Raw genomic sequence first — 25,074 nt, forward strand, 5'->3', positions numbered from 1 at the left:
ACCAACAGGAAAAGCCTTAGTTGGTACATCAAAAAGCCTCCGACTTTGAGGATGTACTTGGCATGCTGATGTGGTTTACTCAGGGTTACAATCCTTGTCTTCTGAATTAGGCCACTAGGGACATATTCACTAAGACCTTCATCTTCAGAGATACTTCACAGATACTTCATAAATTTATATTTATTACATCTAATTCTTTATCAACAAAGAGGTAAATAATCCTGAAAGGATTCTGCTACGTGTATGTAGCTCATTAGATCATGTGTTGCTGTGTTAGAAGAGTATTCAGTGATAGGATGTAATAGATTTCCTTCTGAAGATATAAACTGCTGCAACTTTGTGAACTTTATTGTAGTTTTCAGGCATGGTGGTTGTGATATTAAGTGGTTCTTAGGCCAGTGAACTCTTCAGAATAACAAAGCATACTATACAGTTTTTCAGTATTGGCCTTATTGGTGAAAATCTTCCATACCCTCTATAATAGGATTATAGTATGAAGCATATTTGAAAGAACATAGACATTTTGCCCATATAAACCTTTTATACTCTTTAATCTTAGCTGATTTGTTTTAGTACCAACTTCAAAATGGAGACACTTATTAAAATACATTGAGAATATTTGATGATATATATATGTATATTACTGAAATTTATTATTTTTACACCACATATATCATTTTTATTAAATATACTTTTTGAGAAAAAGAATATCTTAAAGTACCAAATTTCATGTCAAATGGGTATCTTAATACATATAATGATGGAAGAAATAAAAGATTAAATAATTTTGGAAGAGGGTAAAGACATGCTTACATCTTCATATGAGAAAACAATGATCAACATGTAAAAGGCAGAGAAATCAACTTTCTGGAAGAATATATTTCAGAACTCCATGTTTTATGTGGCTTATTTAAAAAATGTCTAAACAAATGGACACTCTAATTCTTTTTTTTAATTAATATTTTTTATTACATATTTTCCTCAATTACATTTCCAATGCTATTCCAAAAGTCCCCCATACCCTCCCCCCCACTTCCCTACCCACTCATTCCCATTTTTTTTTGGCCCTGGCATTCCCCTGTACTGGGGCATATACAGTTTGCGTGTCCAATGGGCCTCTCTTTCCAGTGATGGCCGACTAGGCCATCTTTTGATACATATTGAGCTAGAGTCAAGAGCTCAGGGGTACTGGTTAGTTCATAATGTTGTTGCACCTATAGGGTTGCAGATCCCTTTAGCTCCTTAAGTGGATGCTCACAGTCAGCTATTGGATGGATCACAGGGCTCCCAATGGAGGAGCTAGAGAAAGGACACTCTAATTCTTAATATGAATGCTGATCTTCAATAACAACATAAATAATAGAAACCCAACATTCATGTGGAAACTGAACAACACTCTTCTCAATGATACCTTGGTCAAGGAAGGAATAAAGAAAGAAATTAAGGACTTTTTAAAGTTTAATGAAAATGAAGCCACAACATACTCAAACTTATGGGACACAATGAAAGCATTTCTAAGAGTAAAACTCATAGCTCTGAGTGCCTCCAAAAAGAAACTAGAGAGAGCACACACTAGCAGCTTGACAACACACCTAAAAGCTCTAGAACAAAGGAAAGCAAATCACCCAAGAGGCGTAGATGGCAGGAAATAATCAAAATCAGGGGCAAAATCAACCAAGTGGAAACAAAAATAACTATTCGAAGAATCAACCAAACCAGGAGCTGTTTTTTTTTTTTAATATTTTTTATGACATATTTTCCTCAATTACATTTCCAATGCTATCCCAAAAGTCCTCCATACCCTTCCCCCCACTTCCCTACCCACCCATTCCCATTTTTTTTTCCCTGGTGTTCCCCTGTACTGGGGCATATACAATTTGTGAGTCCAATGGCCCTCTCTTTCCAGTGATGGCCGACTAGGCCATCTTTTGATACATATTGAGCTAGAGTCAAGAGCTCAGGGGTACTGGTTAGTTCATAATGTTGTTGCACCTATAGGGTTGCAGATCCCTTTAGCTCCTTAAGTGGATGCTCACAGTCAGCTATTGGATGGATCACAGGGCTCCCAATGGAGGAGCTAGAGAAAGGACACTCTAATTCTTAATATGAATGTTTAATCAAAAGAAGGTAAGGATATAAACTATGTATTCACACTATGATAAAGTGATAGCATTTCTGTTGCACGGCAGTGTTACTAAGTGGCAAGACAGAGAAAGATGGGAGAAGCAGATATCTGGTGTCAAGTATGAATAGCCAAATTGCCCACTGATCAAAACTCGGGGGTAAAGAAGTCTCTTGTGTTCGCTCAACCCAAGTAACGCAAACCTTAGACAAACATGGACAGTTCATACAGGCCTGTAAAAATGAAACTGTGCTGGATGTTAATTCTATGTCACTTTTTACTGAAGGTATTTGCTGAGCGTACTCTAAGGTATGCGGGGCTCATTGTAGACTGAAACTAGACAGTGTAATGGGACAGACAGGATGATAGTGGTGTGAGTTGGAATGTTCTTTCCAGTGTTTGGCTGCAAGCATTTAGGAGGAGTCAGGTGAAAAGCAACTATGCACGTTTATAATTCATATTTGTAAAAGAATATTTACATGTTGAAATTGAAAAACTACAAATTGAAAAACTGTTACACACATTTTGGCAGCAAAATTAATACCTTAATGGCCTACTTATTGACCCTTTAATATATACCATTTAAGAAAACCTTGGTAATTAAGGCAATATAATGAAATATGTGTAAGAACACACATATTTCACTAACAACAGCTTACTGAAACTTGAAGTAAATACCTGTATTTGGTTTAGTTTGTTGAGCTTTCTTTTTTGCTTAGTGAATACTTACAGAACATCTAACAAACATCAAACGTTGATGTACCCTTTAAGGAATAGCAAATACTTTCTGTTTTGATAAGTTATGTCCTGAAACATGGTTCATGATTTTCATGCAGAGTTTGCTGAAGAGGACTGAAACAGGCAGATATGTTATATTTATTAATGTCTTCTTCAATCAAATATAACTGTATAGCAGTTGCTCTACAGAAACATGATATATTTCCATAGTCCCTCAGTGGTGTGTGTTTAAGAGTCATAGAAATGGCATGTCTAGGCAGATAGCACAGAACAGCTTTCAAGAGAGCATATCATTTCAGTTTCAAACATGCCTGAATTAGAGTCTCTATTCTAAAGCCTGTTTCTCTGGGTAGTCAGAATCCCAGTGAAGTAGAAATAATAGGAAACAGTTCGAATATTGGTCTGTGCATTAAATTATGTGATTTACTGGAAATAAAATACATGAGCTACCATAGGAGAGGGCATATACATTTTTTCTTTAAATATTTTATTTATTTATTATATGTAAGTACACTGTAGCTATCTTCAGACACTCCAGAATAGGGCATCAGATCTTGCTATGGATGGTTGTGAGCCACCATGTCGTTGTTGGGATTTGAACTCTTACCTTCAGAAGAGCAGTTGGTGCTCTTAACCACTGATCCATCTCTCCAGCCCACATTTCTTCTTCTTCTTCTTCTTCTTCTTCTTCTTCTTCTTCTTCTTCTTCTTCTTCTTCTTCTTCTTCTTCTTCTTCTTCTTCTTCTTCTTCTTCTTCTTCTCCTTCTCCTTCTCCTTCTCCTTCTCCTTCTCCTTCTCCTTCTCCTTCTCCTTCTCCTTCTCCTTCTCCTTCTCCTTCTCCTTCTCCTTCTCCTTCTCCTTCTCCTTCTCCTTCTCCTTCTCCTTCTCCTTCTCCTTCTCCTTCTCCTTCTCCTTCTCCTTCTCCTTCTCCTTCTCCTTCTCCTTCTCCTTCTCCTTCTCCTTCTCCTTCTCCTTCTCCTCCTTCTCCTTCTCCTTCTCCTTCTCCTTCTCCTTCTCCTTCTCCTTCTCCTCTCCTCCTCCTCCTCCTCCTCCTCCTCCTCATTCTCCTCCTCCTTCTTCTTCTTCTTCTCCTCCTCCTCCTTCCTCTCTTCCTCTTCCTCTTTCCTCTTCCTCTTCCTCTTCCTCTTCCTCTTCCTCTTCCTCTCCCTCTCCCTCTCCCTCTCCCTCTCCCTCTCCCTCTCCTTCTCCTTCTCCTTCTCCTTCTCCTCCTCCTCCTCCTCCTCCTCCTCCTCCTCCTCCTCCTCCTTCTTCTTCTTTAAAAAAAAAACAAAATAAAATACTGTAGTATTTACTATGTGGCAGGTGTTTTTCCAGGTTACTTAAACACATGAACTTAACTTTTTTTTTTTATGAGACAAACAAACATTCTCACTTTACAATTAGAGAAACAGGCATGGGAAGGTTAACAACTCATTTAAGGTGCATGTCTTTAAACCTGGGACTATGGTTTTAGCTTTAATGCTATTGATAGCACTGATACTGTTTTTCTAGCCTGGATTAGTTGTCTGTTGTTATTCTATGAACATTTATTATGACAGTTGCTGTAGTCAGTGTGCTGGCTAGTTTTATGCCAACTTGACAAGCTAAAGTCATCTGAGAGGAGAGTCAACCGAGAAAATGTCTTCATAAGATGAGGCTGTAGACAAACCTGTATGGCATTGTCTTAGTGATGAATAGGGGAGGACATAGCTCATTGTGGGTGGTCCTAGGTTCTATAAGAAAGCAGGCTGAACCAGCTATGAGGAGCAAGTCAGTAAGCAGTGTCCTTCCATGACCTCTGCATCAGCTTCTGCCTTCAGGTTTCTGACAAGCTTGAGTTCCTGCCCTCACTGCTTTTGATTAAGTACTATTATATGGAACTGTGAGTGAAATAATTCTTTCCTCTCCAAGTTTCCTTTAGTCATGGTTTCCTCACAGCAATAGTGACCCTAAGGAAGACTGTCAGGGATGTGTTTTACTAGGTTTCATAGCTCAGGTGTCATAGTTGATGGCTAAGGTGTTATCATTTGCCAAAATCATCTCAAAGTTCTAGAAGGGATGAATCTATCACCAAACCAACTCAGGTTATTGGCAGAAGCTGGCTCATCCTGGGTTGTTAAGATGAGGCCGTCAGTTCTTTGCTGAGTTTTGGCAAGAGGTTGTCATGTGCTCCCTATCACATAAGATGGCTCATAATTTCCCAGTGATGTGAGCAGGTGAGAAAGCAAGAGAGCTCTAAGCATGAGTAAATGGAGGTTCAGGATTTTGCAACTTAATTTTGGAAATGTACCTTCAGTTTTTTTTCCATATTCAATGAGTTAAATGTGTGTAACTGGGTCCATCCCAGCTCAAGGGAAGAAGATGATGACTAGAAGGCAAAGATCAGCAGAGGCTATTCGAGAATTACCTACAACATATGTCGAGCCATCAGCACCTCCTCTTATCTGTACCTTTCTTTTCTTACTGAGTGGATTTGATACCAAAAGGCAGGCTCTTGTAGCCACCAGGGCATCAACGTGTTGTCATTGTACTTCATGCTGAGCTTTATTTAATCTTCACAATAACACCTTTTTTTGTTCAACTGAGTAGTTAGTGTTAGAAACTATAGCATACAATTTAAAACTTTTGTGACTTCACATTCTAAACTAACCATTTTTAATATCTTAAATTGTCGTTTAGGTGTTTTTCACTGAGAGGTGACACGAGGATTTGCATTTTTCCCCACTGGTCTTTACATTATGAAATGTATTTCTGTCACTTCAGAGCTGAGGGATATTTAAGGGTCTGGCCTGAAGATCCTATTGATTCTTGCACACATCCATTTGCTCCAAGCTAGCAAAATGGCTAGCTTAAATGTGATTTTCTGTGTGTGTCCTGGACAAAAAGAAATAGGGAACCAAATGACTGGTGAACCATCAGTCAAGTACTAATGGTTCTTGTTTCACAAAATTATGTATGTGTGTGTCTGTGTGTATACTTGTATACACACAGACTTCCAATTTATTTATTTCTTCATTCTATTTATTTTCATTTGACTGGAAAAGTCACTGCAAATGCAGAAAGTATATAAATCATCTACAGCAACAGCATATAACTATAATGAGTAAGTAAGAAACTATGCAGTTATCTCCTAAATCCAGAACCTGAATATAGCACGCATCCCAGAAGTGTCTGAATACTCTAGCACTCATAACCCTTGCTGTCTGCATTTTCCAGTAATTATTTTCTCTTAACCTTACCATATTAGCCTCCTTATTTTCTCCCTAGTTCTGAAGATTGAACTCCGTCTCTTCTAGACAGGAGCTTTGCCGCTGAACTCAGTGGTGGGTCCAGTCTTTCCTTGTTTCAGTGGAGCATTTTAGTATTTGCTGTTTCATCTGACTGTCTCCACATTGTCGTCACTCACACGTCATCATCCCTTATGCACCATAAAACTGGCTTTTCTGCTACCCTTCTCATCAGTGACTTCACATTACTGCATCTAACAAATGCCTTTATTTTGCTGAGTCTGTGTATCAAATTTGACTATGATGGTAATTTGCTCTTAAAATCTTTGACTAGTCACAGCACCTTTCTCTGTCATGATTCAAGCTCATCCTTCTCAGGTTTCTTGCAGGTTTACTCTTCTCCACCAAGTCTAAATGTTGGTGTTCTCATGAATGTGTTTATTTTCTTTCTTTCTTTTTTTTTTCTGAATTTTGTCACTAGTATTTTCATAGCTGGAATGCTGTTTAGAAATCTATCACCTGGGGAGGTGCCAACCCATTCTGAAATACCAGCCAAAGGCAAATGCCATCTTTCCAACAGAAAAACTGGTGGATCTGGAAGTCTTGGGTGAGCTTCCAGACAGCCCCAGGGACCTTGACTATATCCAGCCCTTGATATCAAAAAAAGATAGGGCCTGGAGAGGAAGCAATTGGTCATCCTTCTGTAAGATCATTATTCTGTGATGGCGGTGGATAAGTGAGCATAGCCGTAAACTTTGTGAAGTAGCAAAAGTAGGGAATGCAAATGAAAACTGAGTTTTAAGCACAATAAAGATTCACCTCTCGCTTGAAGTGCGTTGACTGTGCATTAGTTTTATAGAGGGACACATTTTCAAAATTGAACAGAGATGAAATACGAGTCTCTAAAAATCTGACAATTTAGCTAATAAATATCAGTCTCCACAGACAAAGTATAAGACCAATTTAATCAGCTGATGGAAATCAAAGGCTTACCAAGAACTTTTTTTTAACTTTTAAAAAATTATATTCAACACAATATATATTTCATACCAATCATAAAAATGATGTAAATGTTATTAAATGAACATAAATAGATAAAGTCTTTTTGTTGGTTTGTTTGTTTGTTTGTTTCATTTTTAGTAGAGCTTAATATCTTGGCTCTTACTGTGGTACAAAGCCAAAATAAGAACAATATTTAGACATTAGAGTTCATTGCAATAATGTTGTACTTCAATGTCTGTCACATCACCAACGGATTTTACCTCCATAGTAACTAAGCTAAGAGTTGACAGTTCTGCTGCACCAAGGAATGAATTGTAGGCACAATTTTTGGGTACAGATTTCCTGCTATGGTCAAAGCTATTTGACTTGAGTGACTGTCATCATTCTCAACCCACAGGAACAGGTTACATTCACTTAGGAAAGGTTGTGTGTATTAGGATAGTCTATCCATGAAGTCATTCATCAACTGTTTCAATGAACAATGGTTCTGCTTGGAAGGTGGCACAGACATTAGGGGAGGGTAAGATTCTAGTTCATTGGCTGTGATGATTTTGAAAAGCATTTATCTCTGAAAAAAGAGTAACTTACAAGGTCCTCTTCTTCAAAATTGATACAATAATTACAAATATCAAGCAAACATTCAGTCTCATTCTTTGTTGGTCTCTTACAAACCACCTCCCAAATTAATTTTCTATGTTTCTTTTGGCTGTATGAATAATTTTGAAATATGTAAGCTGTTCATAGTATAGTAAAAACATCAAACAGACAATCCTACTAAAAGAGAGCTTGAAATAGGAGAAGCATGATTTCAAGACCATTATGTGGTATACAGCAAGACACTGTCACATACAAACAAGCAAAAAGTATATATGGATTGTACAATATTGGATACATTTCTTCAATTACCAAATTGGAGAGACCACTGGATAACAGCCAACAAATTCCTAATTCCTCATATTTTTGCATTTCAATCAATTAGGATATGTTGGTAATATTAATTTTCACATTAAGAGATATTAATGAAAGCTGATTGTTATTTCCTGTTATTTTTGTTGTTAGAGGTGGAATTATGTGTGTGTGGGTTTGTCGAAAGATTACCTTTTTTCTTTTTCTAGGGCATAGTTTGTGTTGGTGTTTTCCATCTATTATCCTTTGTAGGGCTAGATTTATGGAAAGATAGTGTGTAAATTTGTTTTTGTTGTGAAATATCTTGGTTTCTCCGTCTATGGTAATTGAGAGTTTTGCTGGGTATAGTAGCCTGGGCTGGCAATTTTGTTCTTTTAGGGTCTGTATGACATCTGCCCAGAATCTTGTAGCTTTCATAGTCTCTGATGAAAAGTCTGGTGTAATTCTGATAGCTCTGCCTTTATATGTTACTTGACATTTTTCCCTTACTGCTTTTAATATTCTTTCCTTTTTAGTGCATTTGATATTTTGTTTATTATGTGAAGGGAGGAATTTCTTTTCTGGTCCAATTCACTTGGAGTTCTGTAGGCTTCTTGTATGTTCACAGGCATCTCTTTCTTTAGGTTAGGGAAGTTTTCTTCTATAATTTTATTGAAGATATTTACTGGCCCATTAAGTTGGGAATTTTCACTCTCTTCTACACCTATCACCCTTAGGTTTCGTCTTCTCATGTGTTCTGGATTTCCTGGATGTTTTGGGTTAGGAGCGTTTTGCTTTTTGCATTTTCTTTGACTGTTGTGCCAATGTTTTCTATGGTATCTTCTGCACCTGAGATTCTCTCTTCTATCTCTTGTATTCTGTTGGTGATGCTTGCATCCATGACTCCTGATTTCTTTTCTAGGTTTTTTAACTCCAGGGTTGTCTCCCGTTGTAATATTTTTATTGTTTCTCCTTCCATTTTTAGATCCTGGATGGTTTTGTTCGTTTCCTTCGCCTGTCGGATTGTGTTTTCCTGTAATTCTTTAAGAAATTTTTGTGTTTCCTCTTTAATGACTTCTAGCTGTTTTCCTGTGTTCTCCTGTATTTCTTTTAGGGAGTTATTTATGTGCTTCTTAAACTCCTCTATCATCATCATAAGAAGTGATTTTAGATCCAAATCTTGTTTTTCTGGTGTGACAGTGTATCCAGGATTTGCTATGGTGGGAGAATTGGGTTCCAATGATGCCAAGTAACCTTGGTTTTTTATGTTCTTATGCTTGCCTCCCACCATTTGGTTATTCTCTAGTGCTACCTGCCCTGGCTATATCTGATTGGAGCCTGTCCTTCCTGTGATCCTGGTTGTATCAGAACTCCTCAGAGTCCAGCTATCTCTGTGATCCTGTAATTCTTTGATCCTGTGGTCCTGAGATACAGGGTGTGTCTGAACTCCTGGGAGTCAAGCTGCCTCTTGGGCCCTGAGATCCTGGTGTGACCAAGCTCCTGGGATTCTAGCATTCTGTGATCCTGGGTGTGTTAGAGTGCCTTGGAGTGGAGCATCCTCTGGGTGTTGTTGGACTGTCTGAAGAGTTTGTGCCCAAGGTCTGCTCAGGGTACCAGCCTAGACAGACAGGAAGGAACCTGTGGCACTGGTCTGACAGAGTTCCTGCATTCTTGGGTCCTGCTGGTCCCAGTTTCTCCTGGTGTTGGGACAGATGTTGTGTCCTCCTCACCTCTGATCCTACGATCTTACGCATGTTAGAGCCCCTGGGAGTGGAGATTCCTCTGGGTGTTGTGGGACTGACTATGGAATTTGTATCCAAGTTCTGCCCCCATGAATGTGTTTCATTCTAGATACCTAACACACTTGTTCCTGCTTATTAACACAACCATTAAATTTATATGTTTAGCTGAAACTGTGAGCTCCAGACCCACAGACTTCTCTTCTTTCTGCCAGTTCTACATAGGCAATTTATATTTCTGGGCAATTAAATTGTTTCACTTTTGCACAGGTGCAATGATAATATTAGCATCTAGGATGTATTGGACTCTTCTTGGGTACCTGACATTGTGTTAAGGGCTTTACATGTGTTAATTCATTTGAAATTCTATTTTAACAATGGATACTCTGAATTAATTACTGTTATCACTGTGTAGACAAAGACACTCAAGTACAGGGCTGATAATCATATTGCTCAAAGTCACAAAGCAATATGAAGGATAGCCTTGATCTCAAGTCTGATATGCTGATGTCATTTCAATCTTCCTAAGTCTTGTGCTAGAGCTTCCTCTGATGTCAGGGCTTGTGTCTAAGCCTAATGACCACAAATCCAGGTGACTATATAAAATAGTATTTGATTTAGGAAGTCAAGGAGAACAGGAGTTTACACTTTTGTGAACTAACCCCAGAGCTCTAGATATCTGAAGATACTTGCCAACAGTGGGGTAGTTTAGCCTGAGGATGGCAAGAAACTTCAGAATTTCCAAAGGTAGCACAATTTGTTTCTACTAATGATCAATCCTATTACACTATGGAATACCTATATTTCTATATTTCTATACCTAGCTATATAGAATTAGTCCATTTAAGGTGTGCCTGTGTCTGAAGTGATGCTCTGAGAATAGCAAGCCAAGAGGGCGATTAAAAAATGCCTTATGCATGTGGCTATAAATGTAGTATATACATTTTATAAGTGTTATAATCTTAAAATTTGTTCATGACCTCATTTTATTTATTTATTTATTTATTTATTTATTTATTTATTTATTTAGGTTTTTTGAGATAAGGTTTCTCTGTATAGCCCTGGTTGTCCTGGAACTCACTTTGTAGACCAAGCTGGCCTCAAACTCAGAAATCCACCTGCCTCTGCCTCCCAAGCGCTGGGATTAAAGGAGTGCAACACCATGTCCGGCTTCATGACCTCATTTTAAAGAAAAATCTGATGAAATAATGAAATTTTCTCTTTGGTTTAACCAGATTGTATGATATTTCTCTGTCTCTCTCTGTCTCTGTCTGTCTGTCTGTCTATCTGTCGTCTCTGTCTCTGTGTATGTGTCTGTGTGTTTATGTGTGTGTAAGTTAGAGGTCAATATTGAGTGCTTTCCTCCATAACTGCTTGTTTATGATCTGAGCCAGAGTAACTGGGTCTGGAGCTCACTGATTGATGAGACTGACTAGCCAAGAAGCTCAGGGGTCTTCCTGTCTCTGCCACCACAGCCCTGGGATTACAAGCATGTACCACCATGAGAAGATTTTTTTTTTTTTTTTAATAACAGTACTGAGGGTCTAAAATTCAGGTTTTCATTCACTAAGCCATCTCCCTATTCTGGAAATGCTTTAAAGAAAGGCTGACGCCCCTAACTGCTAGTTTCCATGAAGAGGTGAATCGATGGTGTGTGATTCTGAAAACACAGAGACTAGCACAGGCTTTAGGATAATGGGATGCTTTTGTTATATTCTTTGTAGATTAGTGTCATCGCATATATGATTGATTTATCAGATGTCTCAGAATTGACTTTGCTAGTTCAGTATTTTCCAAAATAATCTCCCATTTTCTCTCCTTTTTTTCAGATGATGGTGGGTCAAAAATCCATTTGATTCAACAGGTAGACATGGCGGCACAGGTGGCTTCTGGAATGGCCTATCTTGAGTCGCAGAACTATATTCACAGAGATCTGGCTGCAAGAAATGTCCTTGTTGGTGAACATAATATCTACAAAGTAGCAGATTTTGGACTTGCAAGAGTTTTTAAGGTAGATTTAGTTTTGTTTTAATCAGTTCTTATAGTAGGTTAAACAGCAAAAAAGTTAATATAGCGATAAGTTCAAAATTAATTTTTAAAACTATTTTGCTGCTAGGTGTGGTACTAAAGACTTAGGATCCCAACACACAAGAGGGTGAGACAAGAGGATTTCAGGTTTGAGATCAGCTTGAACCTCAATGAGATCCTTGTCTCCAAATAATAATTGCAACAAGAGTAACAAAGCCACACACAAACAAGAAACAAATAAAACTTTCATGTTGTCTATCTATGGTCCATTGATAAAGACAAGTTGTATAAGATCATATAGACAGAGTGCTTTTCTATTTCTATGGAGAGGGGCAACCAAGGGAAAAATGGTGATCATGCAGATAAATAAATATGTGATTAAAATTGTAGTTGAGTTTGTGGCGTACTTGTCAGATGCTACCAGCACCACCCATCTGCTTTTTCACATTCCTTCTCCAGAAAGCAATAGACTGTATCTAACTTTGCTCACTTGACAATAGGCTAAGGCCATACTACAGTGATTCTCCAACAATCATCAGCTTTCTGTGTGCTTGTGTGATTGTGTGGACATGGCAGTGTTTTATATATGCATGTGCGTGTGTCCTTTTGTCTGTGTGAGTACATGTATAGGCCAGAAGTTGATATTGAAATGTCTTCTTCAATCTTTTCTACACCTTGATAAAATGGTTTTAATAATTCTTTGAGGATTTCATACAATGCATATTGATCATATTCAATCCCTCCCCCTAACTTCTCTCAGACATAGCTCCCACCTCTCTACCCACACAACTCCCTCTTCCCCCTCAACTGCACTTGTTAGAGGACAAATTTCTCACGGAACCTGTAGTCTTCATTTTGGCTAGATTGGCTGGTCAGCATGTCTCTAGGATCCACCTGTATCTTCATCCTCAGCCCTGTGTTGCACACGTGTACTGTATCACCTGGTTTTTACCTGGATGCTGGTGACCTGAACTCACGTGCTCATACTGCTTAGAAAGCACGGTGTCCACTGAGCCATCTCTCCAAAAATAAACCACTGGCTTTTCATTTACCTATACTCACCCTGTTTTGTAACATCAATCCAAAGAGACTAATAATTAGACCTCAGATGAGGTGTTTAAATCTGAACTTAAAGTGAGATTTCCATACCATTCACTAAAAGTATGAATGTAGAGCAAAACAGACACAGACTCTCTTTCCATATCACCTTTCCTATTTTTTTAGAAATTAATTAAAATTAAAAAGTCACTATGTTGATAAACTAATTTAAATTATTGAGATAGCACTTTTTTGGTATTATCAAGTGCTTTAGATGATAATCAATGCCAGCTTTTCTAAGAAAGGTTTTATTTATTTTTATTTCATGTATATGTGTTTTTTCCCTGCATTTATGTCTGAGCATTTATGTCACTGCAAAAGCCAGAAGGTACCAAATACTCTGGAGCTGAAGTTATAGATGGTTGTGTGCTACCATTTGGGTGTTGGGAACCAAACCTGTGTTCTTGTCAAGAGCAGTAAATCATCTTAATTACTGAACTGTCTCTCTAGCCTTAATATCAGTCCATAGCTCTTCATGACTAAGAGCAAATAAAACCAGACATCCTTTGTTTCTCCTCCTCTTTCATCTTCTTCTTCAGTTTGTAGAGGACTTACACAAGTACAAATGATCACAGATTCTCCTTCCTGCAATGGCATGATGCTCCTCAGGCTCTCAAGACACATCGTGCTAATGATCTTTCACTGATTTTTCTAGTCTTATATGTTTGGTTCAGAATATCTTATATTATAATGCAAATCAACCTAAGCCCATATTGAATATTTGCTTCTACATTTTCGCGTGACACAGGTTACAAATAAACAAGGGCAGCACAACAAATTACTAACTTGGCTTGAATCCTTGATGCATTAACAGGTAGATAATGAAGACATCTATGAATCTAAACACGAAATAAAGCTGCCAGTGAAGTGGACTGCACCCGAAGCCATTCGTACTAATAAATTCAGCATTAAGTCTGATGTGTGGTCTTTTGGAATCCTGCTCTATGAAATCATTACTTATGGCAAAATGCCTTACAGTGGTGAGTGATTAATTCAGAAGTGGGCCTTTCTGTTGCAGGTCACTTGCTTAGATGTGACTTTAACTGCTTTGCATAGATTTAGAGGGCAGAGTTATGAGGCTGACCATTCCATGTTCCTGGAGGAGCCTGATAGATAAAATTTGATGATGATAATTTGCATTAATGAAGTGGTTTATTACTTTCTTCTCCTTTACTCTTGAATTGCAGTCTTATAGACAAGACTTGCTGCTGGTTTTAGTTTAACGTTACAGCCTGGGAAATGGATGGTGGGTCTCATGATGGACTTCATCAAGGGAAAAAAATCCTTTATAACCCAGAGTTCAGTGTCAACTATAATTTGAAGACTCTGATTGTCCACTTTTTTTTTGTTCTATTCTGTATGTCTTAGGTATGACAGGTGCTCAAGTAATTCAAATGTTGAGTCAAAACTACAGACTTCCACAGCCATCTAACTGCCCACAGCAATTCTACAGCATCATGCTAGAGTGCTGGAATGTTGAGCCTAAGCAACGGCCAACATTTGAGACCCTGCATTGGAAACTTGAAGACTACTTTGAAACAGACTGTTCCTATTCAGATACAAATAACTTCATAAACTAAACATCAAGGAAAAGAAGAAATATAATGAAGATATGAAAACGTGGGGCTCATCAGTCCAGAAATACTATCTATTCAACCAACTGTGAAATCAGCTTATTTTGACATATTCAAGTGGTAGGATGAACTCAGCCATGCATTCCATATCAAAAAGATAATCTGTGTATTTTATTGACTAGGAAACACTGCAGGACAGTATAAGATAATGTGTCATTTTTCCTCACTGCCTGGTAAAATCAATCACACTAAATGAAGTTATTTTTTTTCCTTTTGAGAACTCCTCACATTTCTATTTATTGTTTGAATGCCCATCAAGAGAATCAACAGATGACAGTGTTTACTCAGTTACTGTTGTGGCATTTTCCTGTTTACTAATTAGACTGGTTATTCATTATTCCTCAAATTGCTGAATACCATCAGGCTGTTATTATGAAGGAATTTGATTGCTCTGCTGCACAGCAGGACCTGTGCTTTGAGATATTTTTTTTCCTCTCTTTTAAAATATCCTGTAACTACAATAATGGTAAAGCCATGTTAAATGACTTGATTGTACTTGAAGTAATTGCACATATTTTTCCTATGCATAAGAAAATGAAGCAGCTGTTGAGAAAAGGAATTAAAATCTTTCTCATTTTGTAGAAGGAAATGATGGAGTTTGCTCTATACCTCAGTATGTGTCATTGGAGAATCATCTGCATTAGTTTTAATCTCTTAATGTCAGGAATCAGGTTGCAAAGCCGATGAATTGTTATGTATGGGAATATAGGGGAACTACCACATTGCCTACCAGGTCTGAGAAATAGATATTAAAGTGGCTTAGAGAAGCTAACAGAGAGAGCTAGAGGATTGCTGCAGCTTTCTAAGTAATAATAAAAAGTTTCTTTGGCATGCAGGCCTATTTTAAATTGGCTTCAAAACAGGCCAATCAGCACCTGAGGCTAGGAATAATGTCTGAATGTAGTTATGAACTGTAGCTTTTGTCTGTTAAGTCTGGATGCTTTTCAGTATCTTAAGTTTTTATAACCTTGAAGAACTTCCCTGTTTTCTTAGGTAATGTGTGTATCAAATGTTCTGCATCACTGGATGGTTAGCAAGACTTTTCTAAAATCAGCTCCATAGATTCTGGAATCTTCTATTGTGCGGCACCGAATGAACATTCCAAAAGGAAACTGAGTTTATCAAGTTTATTTTTCATCCTTCTTTAAGAGAGAAGGGACTATCTAGATGCTCACAAGGATCCCCTGCAAATTAAAAAACATGCCAATTCTTTCAACTAGGAACTAGGAGGGTAACAGGGACTAACCATTAGCCATTTGGTGATGGCACTTCCCTAGCTGCATTTCTGTTACCATAGTAGAAATCCTGAAAACAAAACAAAACAAAACAAAAACAAAAACAAAAACAAAAAACAAACAAACAAAACCAACTTAGAAGAGACAAGTTTTATTCTAGCTTACCATTCTAGGCCATTGCATCACAGCAGGAAGTCACTGTGACAAGAGAGCTTGAAAATGATTTCATCACATCCACAGTCTAAGAGGAGAAAGAGACATAACTACATGCACGCATGCATGACTTGCTTGTTTGCTTACTTGTGCTCAGGTCAATTTCTACACTCTTAAAATGTTTGGGACACCTTTGCCTAGGAAATAGCATGGCACACAATGGGCTGAGTTTTCCAGGATCAATTAACTTAATTAAGACAATTCTGTACAGACATGCCCACAGGCAAGTCTAATATAAAGAATCATTGTCAACTCATTGTGACTCTCTTTCTTGATGATTCTAGGTGCTGACAAATTGTCAATTATAGCTAGTCATTAGACCACTTAAGACTCAAACCTTATCAAACTTTCCCATCTACCACAAGCATTTTCTGTGTTCCACTAGTCACAGGTGGCCACCAGTGGTAAGTGAGGCTCCTTGTTCTCTTATATTTAAGAAGACAAAATGGATAACTTAACTCTTAGGCATTATCCCAAGCTTGTTAAACACACACACACAAACCAACATCCCATTCCCATTTGAGGGGGAGGAAGCAGATTGCAAACACAGTCCTGTGGCTAATGGACAACAATCAGCACAGTGGATGTTAATGCCAAGTGTTGATTGGCTTGGAAGAAAGTCTGCACTGAAGCTGGGCATATGAACTTCTCCAAGATAAGTTGTTTATTCAAATAAAATTAGAGATGAGTAGCTGGTTATGTGATCATTATCAGAACTATTTAAGATGAATTAACTGTTGGAATTAATCTAGTACATGTATGCATTCATTTCTCATCTTAAACATTTCTGAAGACTTTAATCTGGATCATATGAAAAGACTATAGATGTGCTTAGAGAAGGAAAAGCATTTGTTAGATAAGCTCACTATTAATATTTTAATTAGTTGACAGAGCAAGTAGTAGCTTCAATTGTTTGTTTCAGATTATCTGGTCTAATGTAACCAAGGAGAAGACATTCAACAGCTAGTCGGCTAAAATGAAATTTCAAAAAGGACTCCTTTTCCTGAGTTCATTTTTTTCAGAACTTTTTCTGCTTGAGGCATACGTAGAAATGAGGGGCAATATTCCAATTTCATTGTGCAAATTCAAATGCTATGTACTTTTATGTGGTAGCTGATAATAATAAATTTGTAGTAAGATCTGGCTTTGAAATATAAAATGACTATCCGTTCCTGCTTTAATACTACCTGAAACTTGTTTAACTCACTGTGTTTGATTCTTGGAGACATTTATGTTCAAGGCTCTGTCAAAGCAATCTATTATTCTTGTTTTTACCCTGATGGATCATGGGGGAGGGGGAAATAATGGATTCAGCTATGAGAAGCAGTAATATATATATTTTTAAACTGACATAAATTTCTTTTCCTGTATAGAATAAAAGGATCAGGACAGAGATAGGCTGAATTTCCTTCAATGAGCCTGCTCTTGTTGAAGTTACCTCCCATAAATTGTAGCCAAGCACTTTTCGTGTAATGTTTTATTTATGTAATTCAGTTATTTGGAGATGGTAGTGAGGGATATGAGTACATCATTTTATGTGGTATTTCAAATCATTTTTGACAAAAACCTTAAGAAGTTTTGTGACAGGAAAATTCAAAATTCCATTAAGCCTCCTTTTAAGAACATAAGGAATAAAATAGGTTTAAGTTACCCAAGGTCAAAGAGGTACTAGTGGAGTTGAAGCAGTTGTACAGAGCCGAATATCTAGTCATCAAACACAAAGTCAAATACAAAGCGATCAGGAATGGACAATCATGCTATACGAGTGGGTAGCCTTAAAGCACACCAATGAAGAAGACCGTAGGGAGATACTACCTCAGTCACAACTACTACACACATGTTTCTGTATGATAGGGTACCATGAGAAACACCAACTCTTTTGACTAGTTGTCTGAAGGGAAAAAAAAAAAAAAAAACCACATCTTGGAAAACTTACTATATAGCCCAGATACAATTTCAAAGAGGAAGGAAGGCCCAGATGGCACTAGGTGTTGTGTCAAGCATGCACTGCATCTGCAATCATGTTCTTCTTAGTATAGTTAAACATAAAGTATTTGAGTCACAATGTCTTGCTGGTAGGGTATTTATGGTGACATTTTAGTACTGTTTGCAGGGGTGCATTAGATATGAACTGGCATTGTGATGAATTAATTAACACCTTACTCAATTGTATCACCATCTCTCACCACTCTTAAAGCAAATACGATATCTATACCTGAGAATACATATCAAGAATGCTCATAGGCCAGGGGACTTATCTGAAAATGGTTGATACTTGTATTTCCTGGCATCACTAAGGGGAAGCTTTGGCTGTAATCATTAGCACAATGCAAAAAACTCAGTGCTAATAGGAAAACAAAGCTGGAAAAGTTGGCAGAGAATACCTATACACATTTTAAACCCTTGTCCACAGCAATGCTTTAATGTCTATAGTACCTTTCTTCAGAGGTAAGTTGCCTAACTATATTCTTTCTGAGCTTTATCTTTCCTTTCCCTTTATTTATTTATATATTCTGACAGTGTTTCTCATGTAGATCAGGCTAGTTCTATTTAGTCCTCAAAACATCCTGCTTCCATGTACTGTGGACATGGCATACATCCATCACCAAATCCAGAGTAAATTTTATCTTTAAAGAGTGCTGTTTGATATCTCAAATTTACTTATTTCATTAAGAAATAAAATAGAGAACAAGAGTTGAAGGTATTATTTAAGCATAATGAAGAATGAGTCATGCCATTGCAGGAACATGGATGGAATTGGATGATAACATGTTAAAAAAGCCAGGCACAGAAAGATAGTATCACATGTTTTCCTTCATTACATAGAAACTTTAAAAAGACGAGATGAACATAGAAGAGAGATGATTAGAAGTGGGAAAGACAGAAGATAGGTAGATCTCTGTGAGTTCAAGACCAATTCCAGGACAACCAGGACTTTGTGGAACGCTAAACAAAACAAAACAAAACAAAACAAACAAACAAACAAACAAACAAAAAAACAACCCTCCCATCCAAACCCCTACAAAACTCTACCCCAAACTCCTTCAAAAACAAACAGAAAACCCCACAAACCAAACCAAATAATCCAGGATCTGTGATGGATGTTGCCTTTGCCAAATACACACTGCGTGCCAGGCTGATGGGGAAACCACCACACATGTGACCACTTGCTTTGATGATAGGCATGAGGACTTTGCTATATCTTACACCAGCAGTTACATCCTTGGGTTTGGAAGATGTCTACCCTACCTTTGTTCCCTTTTATCAGTTGCATTCATGTGGCTCTCTGCACATATAAGAAAAGCTGGCTTTGCTGTCCCACTGTGTGTCAAGAACTAAGCTTCAGCACCATTCAGCGGGTAACACAAGAGTCTGTCATGATGTTACATTAAAACTTCAAGTGATGCCAACTTGACATATATTCATATCCATTGCTTTCTTTCTTCCTTACTTGCTTATAAGTGTTTGTATATGTGCCTGTGTGTGTGCCTGTGTGTGTGTGGGGGGGGGGGGGAGGGGGTTATGTATGTGTGGGTTGAGATGCTGACCTGTGTGTGCATCTGTGGAGGCCAGAATTTGATCATGCATGCCATTCTTTATTACTTTCTTATTTTGAGATGGCATCTTTCACTGAATTTGGAGCTCACTGTTTTGGTTATGCTGATTGGCCTGAAAACCACAGTGATTCCCCTGTCTTTGTCTTCTTGCTTTTGGGATTTTTGACTCCTATTAAGAGTGCCTAGGTTTTTACTTGGGTGCTGGAGGTCAAACTTAGTTCCTTATACTTGTGCAGCAAGCCCTTTATCCATTGAGCATCTTTTGGACTCCTATCACCAACTGCTTTCTCATTAATCATTTTATTATTCATTCAACAAGTATTTATTGATTGCCTTGAATAGCTGGTAGTTGGCTAGATGCCTGTGTAAAACTGAACAGCAGTGACAGTGTCCCTGCCATGGAGTCAGAAGGGAATAAGTGAATTGCAGCTTACAAACCTGTATACACAATTTGCCTCTGGTTTTCCTACTAAACACTAAACTGTGACCTGTAATTGAACATGCAGTAACTACTTTCCCACCCACCTCATTTAACACCAAAAAATTAACTACAGAAATATCACATTTTAAGGCTCTTTTATTGATTTAAAAATATAAGGGCATATTGGAACACATTCTTGGAAGACCTAGAGAAGGGACAGAAAGATAACATTGGTTCTCCATATCCTGTTGTACTCTTGAAGCATGAAATCCAATATCCATCTAAAACCCATAAGAAAATGGGAGTGGAAATCACTTCTGATTCTTGATGAAAGGAAGTAGCTAAGGCAGCCATGGAACCCTGAACTATACTGTAGGAATGCAGAAATGTGTTGTTCCTGTTGTTACTTCTAACCTCTGCTGATGAGGATCTACAGTGCCCATTTCTTCATAGTGTTCTATGTGCTTCAAACCTGTGTTTCAACGTTACTTTTAAAGAAGCCTTAGTTGATTCTAGATTTTTCTCCTGTAAGTTCTAAGTGTTTTTGGTATGTTAAAGCTGTAAAGGAGAGAGTCTTGTGGCACTGGAGTTTATTTCCCTGACCATGTACCAACCTGCTTGGATATTTAACGTCCGTTGGAAGAAATCTTGAACTTGGATCTGCCCCATCTAATGGTGCATCTTTCTAAAAGTGATGTCATGGAATTGATCGATCTCTCTCTAATTTTTTTCCTTTTGGTTTTTTTGAGACAGGGTTTCCTGTGTGGCCCTGGCTGTCCTGGAACTCACTTTGTAGACCAAGCTGGCCTCAAACTCAGAAATTCACCTGCATCTGCCTCCCAAGTGCTGGGATTAAAAGCGTGTGCCACCACGCCCGGCTCTCTCTCTAAATTTTACACAGTCCAGAGTGGTTCTTCTTCACAATATTCCTGTTGTGAGGAAACCTTCCTCCTTTGATGCCTCTTCTTGGTGATAAAGATGCCCCTGTATTCAAATGTCCCCTCAGAGGAGAATGGACCCAAGTTAGGACTAACCAGGCAATACCTGTTCCAGTAATGCAGAGCTGTATATAAAAGGTTTCACATTTGCCCTTTTAACTTTTCAGAACAGGGCTCGGATGACAACCTGTGAGTCCCTTTGACTCATCTTTTCCTGTGTCCTTGAAATCTTCAGTCTTTCAGGAAGTTGGGATTAGGTTGGGTAAACTGAAAGACTGAAAGCCACTTCAAGGGTCTTAGATTTAAAACTCAAAGACAAGATTTTGACTTCTGCTTCCTTATTTTTCAACGATAATGATCTTCCTTCAGAGAGCAGTTTCCTTGTGAAGAGGGAACCTGAGCATGAAAAGCAAAGCATAGGAAATATGTCAAATAATGTTTTAAAGCAATTGCCTGCCATGTATGGAAAAGAAGAAAAAGGTATGCAGAAAGTAAGTATGGTTGTCCTGAGTGTGACAAAGAAGATATATTGAATGCTGTGGGACTGTATAACAGAACCCAGCAAGTAGACCTGAGGCTTGAGAAGAGGTGCAGGAAATGGTGCTTCCCTATGGTCTGAAGGAAGAGGAAAATGTCAGTGTAGTGTATGCCACAGGAGACAGCAGACATGACAAACACATAGATTCTGCACAGGAAATTGTGGTAAGGAACTAAAAAAAAACTTAAGAGTCTCACCACAGTGTGGGAGTGAGGAGGCATGAACCCAAGTTGGATGCAAGAGAAAGGCAGGAGCCTGGTTATGGAGAGTACCAGATGAAATCCAAGAGGGATGGAAATTTTCAAATTGAGTGAAAATGCTAGAGATATGGTTTTGAAATTAGAATTAAAGAGGTGGCCAATTTTATTGAACCTGAAAAGCTAGAGAACACAGAACTTTCCTATTAATCTTTAGCATCCTGATATCCTGAGGAAGAATGTGTTCGTCTGAGAAGAATACTCAAAGTCTAACAGCCAGAGGGTAAAGCCAAGTGAGAGGGAAGAAGTTTGAGACCACACACATTGCATAGGCAACTTTTCCTGATACACAGGTGTGAAGAGACATACATAGCAACTAAATGTGACTGCAGAATTCACAGGAGACACTAGATTTGTTTGGTAGCTTAAGTAGGGTTACCAGAGGTAATATCAGCAGGAAAATGCTAAGTAGTACAGAGAAGGAGTATTCTATATCTCTAATGAGTCTGAAAGAATAACCTATCACAATCCTGGCTATTGAATTTGAGTAGATTCTACAACATGGTTCTTTGTTCTTTTCTGGTGATTTAAACCTGGAATACAATAAAGGCACATATTGAACTGGTGTACCTCTTATTCCAGAAAAACCATTTAGTTTGTTTTAAGGAAAGACTTATATTGCCATGTCCTTACCTTTTTTTTTTTTTTCTAAGACTGATCCAGTTTCTTAACTTTGGAACAAGCAGATGGATTTTCTTTAAAAGTAGAAGTTTCACCTAGCTTAGAGAAGCATTAAAAAAAGAAAAAAATTTAAGTAATTCCAAGTGAAATATCTATTCATTTCCCTTGGCTATGGATGTCAGATCTAATTATTCAAAATGAAACAATATGGCTCATTGCAGATGAATTATGAAATCCATTTAAGAGTATGTTAAAATAGTGTCAAGGAGGTGATGGGAGATTTGCGATTTAATATCTCAGGGGGGAAGACTTAGACTATCCAAAGAATAAAATTATAAGCAAAGAGAAAAAGAAAAAGAGTAAAAACAGAGGATGTTGAGACTATCTTAAGAATATAATCAACATCGCTCCAAAAATGTTCCTTCCTTTAACTGATGTAGACTGGTTAAGAATAATACAGAAAGTTTTTTATTTGACTATTGAATATATGTAGTTAGAGCTTAGAGTTTCAGGACCTGAATTAGACAAAACAGGTTTTGTAATAAAATATTTCTTGGGGATTATCTTCAACTTAATTTTACAGTGTTACAGAACTTTCAAAATGAGAGGAACCCTTGAGACCATGACTCTCAGGTTATCTTACCTTTTGTTAGAAACTCAGAAGCAAAAATAAAAAAAAAAGCAAAGGATCTATAGCCATGTGGGAGAAATTTTCCTTCAAATGAAACTGCTCCATGGACTCTACCTCCTTGCAGGATTGCATATCTTCACAAAAAGATCAGATGAATATAATGTGTTGTGCTATCTTTTTCTCCCCTTGTATTTTAGAGAAATTCACAGTATTCAATGTAGAGAAGTGCAAACGCTAATGGTTTTATTTTGTCTTTGTGCATTAAAATCACAAAGCATGCAAGTTGTGCAATGTTAGGCAAGTGAGAACAAGCAACAAGAAACTGCAAAAATCGAAGAAGTAGGACAAGCTGTTTATTAGTTCTCAATGTGACCAGCAGATGGGGGCCCAGCTTGCTGCTGAAGGTTGGGATCAGAAAGAAAAAGCTAAGAAGAGGAAAACCAATGTAAAAATTCTCATATCACATTCAGTTGTGTCAAATATTAGTGAGGGAAGTTCTTCCATTATTAAGTTCTCAAAACTTCAATGAAGAATTGGATGTTATGATCTCTCTAATGTATCCAAATTTTAGAGAAATAAAAAAATACACATTTCAATTCTTGTAGATGTTTGTTATTAAAATAGACTTGAGTACTCCTCACCAAAACAGAGCTTATAGCACATCACCTTTATAGAAGTTTTTATGTGTATTTCACGATGCATCCTGAATAGATTCCCACATGTCTAATTATATTTCAAATGAATTGAAATACTTTTTATATACCTTCGCTTACTTATTTATTCATTTAGCCAGCAATTATAAATAGATCTCTGTGAAATTAATATGGAAAACTCCAGGCATTGGGATTACTATTAATACAAAAAGGAAAATATTTTAAACACTAGCATAAACCAATAATTTACAATTTATGTTCTTTAATAATAGGTGACTCAAATTATTATTAAATTATTATGCTAATGTAAATTGTATAATTTTTCCCATTGTGCGTTAGAATGTTTAGATCAGGAAACAGGAGAAAATAATATGTTGCTTGTGGTATTAACTCTACATAATTTGAAATTTTAGAATAATTTTATTTTCTCCCACTAAATACTTAATGCATTTTCTGCACAAAATTTAAATATTTATATGTAAAGTATTGATTTTGTGCTGATACCTTTAGCACATCTAAGTCACAGTGGTATTTTTAGGAGGCCAAAAAACCAGTTAATCTGTATTGTATTACATACTCAATACTACAATTATAGATTAATGTATTGAGTAAAGAAGAATTAGTATTTTCAGCCTACTATATAATAATACATAGATTTCTAATGATAATCAAAATCCATGCACTTCTGCAGGAATGATACAATTACCTTTTCTCTTCCATTTCTGGCGTTGCCTTGTTACATTCTCAAAAGAAAGGCCTCATAGGGAAAAGAGTTTACACAAGAGAAGCTCTATTTGGTTAAATGCCGGGAAATGTTTGTGCAGCATCAACTTTCTTGTTGGTATTGTTTTGGGAGAAAATGTGAATCAGACCACGGAAACCTTAGATTTCCAGAGTGTTTCTGGCTAAAGTGCCCTTGAGAGAACATTCCGTTTCCCTTATATGGAACTTCTGAATGCTGAGTCACACTGAGTGATAGCAGGGGAACCAAGACTATAGCAGGAAGAGAAAGGGTTGGTCTTCCCTGAGGAATTCAGGGATTTCCCAGGTTTCAAACCACATGGTGCTGTCCCCTTTTCTCTTTCTTCATCCTTTCTGTTTTGCTGAATGGTCCAACTGAGATCTGAGATGATGAGGAGAAAAGCAATGAGGAAGAAGGAAAAAAGTATAGATGAGTAGAGATACTAGCAGAGTTGTCTTGGAAGAACTAGGTCTCCTCTCTTGAAATCTCAGTTTTATTGTATCTATTTCAGTCTCAGGCAGTAATTTGTTGACAGTATTTTGCCAAATCAAATAATTTAATTTTATAATCAGTTTTTCCTGCTCTTAGAAATATTGTTAGTATTTACGAATTGCAATGAGAATTTCATGAAGAAAATGCCTTGAATATTTTATGAAGGTCTTAAAATATTTGGATCTATGTACATGTTATTAAGTATAGCTAACTCGAAATACCACTTAATGGGTGCTGTATGGGCAGCTAATTCTTCACAGTTATTCCCTTGCTATATAGTGTTTCCTTTTGTAATTTGGTCAA

General features: G+C 37.4%; 1 protein-coding gene across 5 annotated transcripts in view; it reads left to right on the plus strand.

Moving 5' to 3' along the window:
- Frk (fyn-related kinase) overlaps window positions 1-17,080 on the plus strand; it is a 127,833-nt gene extending 110,753 nt beyond the window's left edge. For all 5 annotated transcript variants that reach the window (NM_001159544.1, NM_010237.3, NM_001358769.1 and 2 more), the window contains 3 exons: window positions 11,543-11,724; window positions 13,654-13,819; window positions 14,208-17,080. In NM_001159544.1, coding sequence (NP_001153016.1) covers window positions 11,543-11,724; window positions 13,654-13,819; window positions 14,208-14,419 — 560 coding nt within the window. In that variant the 3' untranslated portion in view covers window positions 14,420-17,080. The remainder of the gene's footprint in view (window positions 1-11,542; window positions 11,725-13,653; window positions 13,820-14,207) is intronic.
- Window positions 17,081-25,074: the final 7,994 nt, after the last annotated feature.

Source organism: Mus musculus, chromosome 10 (genome assembly GCF_000001635.26).
Source record: "Mus musculus strain C57BL/6J chromosome 10, GRCm38.p6 C57BL/6J".
Taxonomy (NCBI): Eukaryota; Metazoa; Chordata; class Mammalia; order Rodentia; family Muridae; genus Mus; species Mus musculus.